At 37.7% G+C, this 8686-nt stretch overlaps 1 protein-coding gene across 5 annotated transcripts in view; it reads left to right on the forward strand.

Annotated features, from left to right (window-relative positions):
• The window catches only part of LOC107692482 (CMP-N-acetylneuraminate-beta-galactosamide-alpha-2,3-sialyltransferase 4-like), a 60806-nt gene that overhangs the window by 39140 nt on the left and 12980 nt on the right, over positions 1 to 8686 (forward strand). For 4 of the 5 annotated variants that reach the window (XM_016491547.1, XM_016491546.1, XM_016491549.1 and 1 more), the window contains exons 5-6: positions 2430 to 2527; positions 3242 to 3305. In XM_016491547.1, coding sequence (XP_016347033.1) covers positions 2430 to 2527; positions 3242 to 3305 — 162 coding nt within the window. Of the gene's footprint in view, positions 1 to 2429; positions 2528 to 3241; positions 3306 to 4596; positions 4693 to 8686 lie in introns of all 5 variants that reach the window. The other variant, XM_016491550.1, reaches the window with a different exon arrangement.

Raw genomic sequence — 8686 nt, forward strand, 5'->3', positions numbered from 1 at the left:
TTTATAATGGTATATAATCTCATTCTATTTTTTTAAATAGCTTTTGTAGTTTGCTGCAGTGCGCATTCTATAATTGAGCAAATGGAATTTGTAAAAGTGCTTTTAACGATTGCAAAAAAGTTTTAGGGAATATTAAAACACATTAGAAAACAGAACTTTGCCACAATATATTTATTCATGTTTATGCACTTCTGTGACTGCCAAGCAATGCTATCAATTTATCCATTGACTCATTTATTTCCCGTAGGCCAGCTGCCATGTCCTTAACGGCAAGGATGAGGGCATCTTGACTAGCGAGCACCTCGTTGGTCAGGACTCGTGCGCCGGTGCGCCTCTGTGAAGGGGTATAACGAGTGGATTGGGAAGTAGACGGCTGGACTTCAGCTTCTTCATTTCCATCTGCTGTCTGTGGATGTTCTGCAAAAGCCGGAAGTTTTGAGTTATGATGATTACTTGAATACATTCCTTAAAATAAAGATTTTGATTTAAGCAAATTACCGTGTTGTAATTGCTCCTGTATTAGGTCAATCTCACCCTCACTCCTTTCTATAATGCCGCTCAAGCTTGACTGTCCTATAATTGCAGCCATTCTTTCATCGAAGGCAGACAGATCAGGTGCCCCCTGCCCTCCACCCGTGTCTTTTTTCCTCTGTTGAACTGAAATTATTCTTTTGGCCTCGAACTTCATGTCACACCACTTGTTTTTTACTTCGGCAACCGTCCGAATTTCTGGTGAAACCACATTAACGGCTTGTGTTACCGTATCCCATGCTTCTTTTTTACCTGTGCCCATTACGCCAGTGGATACACTTTTAAATAGCACATTTTTTCTGACTTCCACCTCCGACAGCAAAACCTCACGTTCATTATCGTTAAAGTTCTTTTTCTTTGTCTTTTGTTTCGGTGCCATAATTGTCTTTTTCTGGACGAGTGCCGCTTTGCGGAAAGCCCTTATATGGAGCTGGTTTGGGCGTGTATTATGCTAATTACTAACCTCGTGCACGCGGGCACTCATTTAGAAGACTCCAAATTCACTAACAGAAGAACGAGTTTAAGAGCAAGCTCATGTGCGTACGCACGTGTTGTGAATTAGCCGGAAAGTTTTTGTGAGAAGGTCAAATGTGCGTATAAATACGAAAAACGTATGCAGTTATTAGTGAATGAGACCCATTCTGTCACAGTCTTCAGCGGGTGTGCCCAGGATGGCCACCAGATGACTGTGTTCTGTGAGCACATGGCTTGTGTTGTGTTTGTTTGTTGCCATGTGCTCTCTCCTGTCTATTGTCTTGCCCCGCCCATCTTGTTACCTCATTATTGTTTAAGTTGCTCCACCTGTGTCTCCCTCGCTAGCCTCCTCATTTGGTTTCCTATTTATTCTCCTGGTGTCTGTAATCCTGTGCTGATCCGTTGTTTTTTCATTGTGTGTGTTATGCCTGCATGTAGTGCAGTTCCTAGCCTGCCTGTCTGTTTTTCCCCCTCGGGGTTGTTTTAGTTTGTTTTTGTTTCATTTTATTATTAAAAGAAAGAACCATTCATCCTGCACTTGAGTCCTCGCTTCATCTCTCCACACGCACCGTGACACAATGAGCACATGGCGAACTGTCAAAACAAAAACAACAACCTGCTGATCAGACCGAAGTCATGACAAGTGCTGCTTAGTATCCATCCATCCATCCATCCATCCATCTATCGGAACCTGTGATACTTTTTGTCAGAATGTTTGGATGAATAAAAGAAAAAACAGCACTTATTTAAAATAGAAGTCTTTAATATCACTTTTTATTAACTTAACACATCCTTGCTGAATAAAAGTATTAATTTCTTTCAAAGAAAGAAAACATGTTAATACTCTTATTAAAAAATAAAAAATACTGATCCCAGAGTTTTGAACAATAGTGTATATTACGTTTCATAATAAAAAATAAATACATATAATGCCTTTTTTACATTTATAAAACATACATGTATAAAATTGTATTATCATTAATAGAATATCATTCTATAAAATGTAAACTGCTGACACACAAAAGACGATTTCCATGAATACATACAACAATAGGGCAATTTATTTTCATTTATTTTTTAAATAAATGGTCAGTAATATATGTATATAATGTGTATAATGAATTATTATATTATTATATGATGATATTATTAAGAACAATGTTAATACACACACACACACACAGATATTAAATATTTAACATCTGTTTGGATGCTGGGTTAATTATTAGGACAGTGCTGCACAATCATTTTTTTCCTAAATTTATCAGAAAATAAAGGTCATTTTCACACAATGAATATTTTCTATTTTTATAATGAATTTAAGATATGTCAAAAGTATGTCATTAAGGCAATTTAATCTATACACAAAGAAGTAAATGTCTAGTAGTTTGTATTTGAGTCTGTCTTTTGTTTCACCGACACAGCATGAGCCGAAAGACTGAGCTCTTTCTAAAGCTGGGGGATTTCTTCTGGCGGGAACATCTGTCAGCTGAAGCTCTGCCCTATGGTATTAAAGGCAGCGGTATGTACAGTTTATGTTGCTCTGCTCTCTTATAATCTTTCCTTTAATACAATAGTTAAATCTACCACAAAGTCATTGAGCTAATGCTTATGTTAAATCTGACTTGAGTACATGATCGTATAAATCTTGTTGCTGAAACCTCACATGCCCCCGAAACCTTTCAGTCAACATATAAAGAAGTTAGTCTGTTTGCTCTGTAGTCAGCATGCTTTTACTGCATGCTGCTCATCATTCTGCATGCAATCATGTTGATACATTCATAATGGTGCACTTTGTTCAAATACTTTCTTCGGTAACACTTTACTTGAAGGGGTGTGCATAAGACTGACATGACACCTTCATAATCATGACATGACACATGTCATGAATATGAAGGAGGTTTTATGCATGTTTATGACAACTGTCATTAAGTGTCATTCGCTCAGTTATGTCATTTTTAATGCAAATATGACATTATTTGACCTAACCCTAACCTAACCCTACCCCTACCCTTACCCCTAACCATAGCCCATAACAAAGACATCTCAAACAATGTCATCTTTGCATTCAAAATTACATAACTGAGCGAATAACACTTAATGACAGTTGTCATAAACATGCATAAAAAACCTTCATATTCATGATATGTGTCATGTCATGATTATGAAGGTGTCATGTCAGTCTTATGCACACCCCTTCAAGTAAAGTGTAACCCTTTCTTCTTTGTCTCTGCAGAGCTCCTGCTTCTGAAGGTCTTGGCAATGCCTTCCAGCTACACAATGCCAGCAAACATTGAGAGGTGAAGTAGGGCCGAGCTGCTTTCACAAGTATCTAAACTCTGAACTCAAGCTCCCATAAGCTTGTAGAAACCCATTCCTAAGAAATGGTCTTTTGCTTCAGTTGCTTATGACTTGTTGTGGTGTGGCGTGAATTACTGCACACATTACAAATGAATTACAGTAATGCTCTTGCTCATGTTCAAAATGATCTTGCTTAATATAATAACAATTGAAAGGACAGAATGAAAGAAGAAGTGAATCCCAGCAGCCCCAAGTGTGTTACTCACAATCCTGTTGCCAAGTAATTTTAATTTGTACTTTTTCATTTGATCAGATGTTTGTTTAAAAATTCACTCACCCTCAGGTCATCCAAGATTAGGATGAGTGTGTTTCTTCATCAGATTTGGAGAAATGTAGCATTGCATCAGTGTCTCAGCAATGGATGCTCTGCAGTGAATGGGTGCCGTCAGAATGAGAGTCCAAACAGATGATAAAAACATCACAATAATCCACAAGTAATCCACAGCACTCCAGTCCATCAGTTAACAGCTTGTGTAGAGAATAGCTGTGTGTTTGTAAGAAACAAATCCATCATTAAGACATTTTAATCAGTTGCTTCCAGCCAAAATACAAGTCCATAATCCATAATAACATTTCCTCCAGTGAAAAAGTGCATCTCCTGTTGTCTCTCACATCAAAATCCAGCCACATATTTGTTTAGAGCTGTTTTGTCTTGTAAATAGTGCTTGATCTGTGCAGATTTCTCTCCTGATTCAGACAAGGCAACTTTTCACTGGAGGAAACGTTGTTATGGATTATGGACTCATATTTTAGCAGGAAGCAATGGTTTGAAGTTAAAACAATCTTAACAATGGATTTAACAAACACGCAACTTTTGTCTTCTCAAGACATTAACTGGTGGACTGGAGTGGTGTGGATTACTTGTGGATTATTGTGATGTTTTTATCAGCTCTCATTCTGACGGCTCCCATTCAGGATCCACTGGTGAACAAGTGATAGAATGCTTCTCCAAATGTGATGACGAAACAAACTCATCCACATCTTGGATGGCCTGAGGGTGAGCAAATTGTCAGCAAATTATCTTTGGGTGAATTATTCCTTTAAGCTGTGTTTAGACATTGTAAAAATGTATAATTTAATATAAAATGCATGGGAAATAAAATGGCTTATATAATATTTAGGTTGACAAGCCACATTTTCTGAACTAAAGCACCTCTTTCACTACAAAACAAACTTGTTGTGGCCTTTGTTGTGTACCGCACTCATGGAAAGTGCTCTGTGTGTCAGCAGTTTAGATTGCAGGACGTGTGCAGTCATTGGAAACGGCTTTTCCATAAAAAACAGTTCACTGGGGGAGATCATTAACAAATACGACGTGGTGATCAGGTAAATAAAACCTCCACCTCTGTTTGACCTTTCAGTGTTTCTGTTACACTGTCTTTTATTAGCATTTAAGACTCCTCAATATTTTTTTTTAAAGACTCTTTTCTAATGTAGGTTCTCTAAGTTAAGAGCTTTATGAGCCTTTTAGTTAATTTCTCCTCTCCGTCTCTTGTTTTCCATTGTCCACTGAATGTTTTTTCTTTCTATGTACAGCGTGAAAGCCTTTCCATTAGTCTGGCTTGTATTTTGCATTCTTGTTTTATTGTAAGTCTGTTGAGTGGCATATAACAGCCTCACTTAACATTACCTCCTGCAATTAGAGCTCTGCTTGGCTACTGTTTCTCAAGCCGCTTTATAGCCTTGGAATGAACAAATGCCATTTTATTTTTTCTAAGCCTCTAACAAATGGCAGAATTTGGCTGAGTGTGTTTTTCCATGGTCTCTCGTCCTCGCTGTGTTCTCAGAAGCTAATCACGGCGGGGGAGGAGAGATGAGCCGCTTGACATTTGGTGTTGAGTTACAAATCCTGATGCTTCGAAATCGCCATTAGGCAGAGATTTGAGCAGAACACTAGCTCCTCTCCAATCTCATTTGTGAGAAAAAGGGCGGTTTTTCCTGTACGGATTCACTCCCAAGAAAAGTAAGTTATAATGTGGGGGTTAGTTGATAAGGATGTGCTTTTAGTGTCTCACGCCGAGTCCATGACGGTCATAAAACTGTGGAGAGCAGGGATAATTGTAACACTTTTGGTTATGCTCATTAAAAAAAAAATAAAAGTTTTAATCTTGCCCATTACACATATATGACATATTTTATATTTTAAATACATATTTGAAATGCATGTATCATGCTCATTCTGTTTTTATCAGCTCTCATTCTGACGGCTCCCATTCAGGATCCACTGGTGAACAAGTGATAGAATGCTTCTCCAAATGTGATGACGAAACAAACTCATCCACATCTTGGATGGCCTGAGGGTGAGCAAATTGTCAGCAAATTATCTTTGGGTGAATTATTCCTTTAAGCTGTGTTTAGACATTGTAAAAATGTATAATTTAATATAAAATGCATGGGAAATAAAATGGCTTATATAATATTTAGGTTGACAAGCCACATTTTCTGAACTAAAGCACCTCTTTCACTACAAAACAAACTTGTTGTGGCCTTTGTTGTGTACCGCACTCATGGAAAGTGCTCTGTGTGTCAGCAGTTTAGATTGCAGGACGTGTGCAGTCATTGGAAACAGCTTTTCCATAAAAAACAGTTCACTGGGGGAGATCATTAACAAATACGACGTGGTGATCAGGTAAATAAAACCTCCACCTCTGTTTGACCTTTCAGTGTTTCTGTTACACTGTCTTTTATTAGCATTTAAGACTCCTCAATATTTTTTTTTAAAGACTCTTTTCTAATGTAGGTTCTCTAAGTTAAGAGCTTTATGAGCCTTTTAGTTAATTTCTCCTCTCCGTCTCTTGTTTTCCATTGTCCACTGAATGTTTTTTCTTTCTATGTACAGCGTGAAAGCCTTTCCATTAGTCTGGCTTGTATTTTGCATTCTTGTTTTATTGTAAGTCTGTTGAGTGGCATATAACAGCCTCACTTAACATTACCTCCTGCAATTAGAGCTCTGCTTGGCTACTGTTTCTCAAGCCGCTTTATAGCCTTGGAATGAACAAATGCCATTTTATTTTTTCTAAGCCTCTAACAAATGGCAGAATTTGGCTGAGTGTGTTTTTCCATGGTCTCTCGTCCTCGCTGTGTTCTCAGAAGCTAATCACGGCGGGGGAGGAGAGATGAGCCGCTTGACATTTGGTGTTGAGTTACAAATCCTGATGCTTCGAAATCGCCATTAGGCAGAGATTTGAGCAGAACACTAGCTCCTCTCCAATCTCATTTGTGAGAAAAAGGGCGGTTTTTCCTGTACGGATTCACTCCCAAGAAAAGTAAGTTATAATGTGGGGGTTAGTTGATAAGGATGTGCTTTTAGTGTCTCACGCCGAGTCCATGACGGTCATAAAACTGTGGAGAGCAGGGATAATTGTAACACTTTTGGTTATGCTCATTAAAAAAAAAATAAAAGTTTTAATCTTGCCCATTACACATATATGACATATTTTATATTTTAAATACATATTTGAAATGCATGTATCATGCTCATTCCTGCTTGTTGGTACATTCAGCAGTAACTTTAACCATATTTCAAAGACAATACAAGTAATTATGAAATTACATATAAAGACATACTGAAGTCCTACTTAAGTGGGTCATAAAATGCACTTAAGTTCCACTAAATACATTAAATTTAAACTTAATACATTTTCATTTAATTTTAAATAACATGCAGTTAAGTGACTTTAAACATTACATTCAGTGCACACTTCAGTATATTCTTTTTAAGTATAATATTTCCGTAATAGTAACTCATTAAAAGTATGCTAAAGTTTTAAAGGGTGGCTCTTCACAGTTTTGAACATCCTTAATCTTTTTATCAGAGAGGACCCTCCACTCCCAATGGCGGATGTCTTGGCAGTAAATCTCCCATTGTGTTGCCATTGTTTGTTTTTAAGTAGCCTTGATAGTGTTTCATCACAGGCTTGGCTCTGCCTCAGGAATGTGTGCTAGTGCAATCTACACAAATGATACTCACCTGTGGCCTGTAGCACGGAGCAAGATGAACAAACTCGGAGTTGCAGAGTAAGTTTTGAGTTGACAAAACCCGATAAAGCCAGCCTGGTTAAGATCAGGTTCACCGGGCTCACAAAGTTCGATATAAACGTTCTCTGTCAGCTCAGAGTTTGAACCAGAGTTTGTGATTAACTCTGGAGCGCGTGCACCTGAAAGTGTGACACGTGCAGCAAACAGCCAATCACACAGAACATGAAGAGCATCAGCAAAGCGTCACTTGGATGCACTTCTCGCGAGAGTCAGCGCAATTCAATTACCTGTGCAGCAAACAACCAATCACAGGGAACGTGTGGAGAGCGTCAGCAAAGCGTCATTTGGATTCACTTCTCGCGAGAGTCAGCGCAATTCACTTTCCTGCTGAAGATTAAGAGATGTCATTATTAAAAATTTAATACATTTAAATGCATTTACAAGGCAGGAATTACCACTTCTGTGTGAGCAGCAGAGTTTGGCAGCAGAAAGAAAATATATGACTATGCAAAGGAATCAACTGAATTTAATTTATATATAGTTTCACACAGAGCTCAAAAGAAAAACATATGTTTAGTCGTTTTAAAAGTTGGATATATTAAAGCTTTATCTATCTATCTATCTATCTATCTATCTATCTATCTATCTATCCATCCATCCATCCATCCATCCATCCATCCATCCATCCGTGTGTGTGTGTGTTTAATTTAAATATGATGTTTACAATTAATTGCCTTTATATAATAATTATATGAATATATTATATAAATTATAAACAATTACAGTTAATATAATATAAATATTATAAGTAGCTGCAAAAGTCGGGCAATTTTGTCTCTAAAATTCTTTGACTGTAAACTGCCTTAATTTTGGAGCGAGAGATATGGGGGAGTGGCTTCATTGCATCAGATATATGTCACTTTGCTCACAGCTGATTGGTCTAGTTTGGATTTGCAATCTATAACCCAGAATAAAACCTGCTCTGCAGCAGGGTAGCCGTGTAGCGCAAGTTACCATGGCGATGAAACCAACCCATTTTCTTGAGCCTGAAAACTCAAAAGTTTTGAGAGACACACACGCACGCACACACGTACACACACACACACACACACATGCGGTTTATGGTGAGATATATTGCGGCCTTCAGGTCCCCCTACTCAGTTATGAGGTTATGAGTTATGCACAAACAGATTTTTTTGGAAAAAAAAAATCATATTTATTTTTCTCTTTTTAACAAATTAGGTCTGTAATTGTCTTTCCATAGGGAATAATGGGAAATGCAGTTTGGCTGCATAAGCCTGTCACCTCATAAATCGCCTAAATGAGGAGTGTTTTCTGCCAA

The sequence above is a fragment of the Sinocyclocheilus anshuiensis genome, unplaced genomic scaffold, assembly GCF_001515605.1.
Source record: "Sinocyclocheilus anshuiensis isolate Anshui unplaced genomic scaffold, SAMN03320099.WGS_v1.1 scaffold1082, whole genome shotgun sequence".
Lineage (NCBI taxonomy): Eukaryota > Metazoa > Chordata > Actinopteri > Cypriniformes > Cyprinidae > Sinocyclocheilus > Sinocyclocheilus anshuiensis.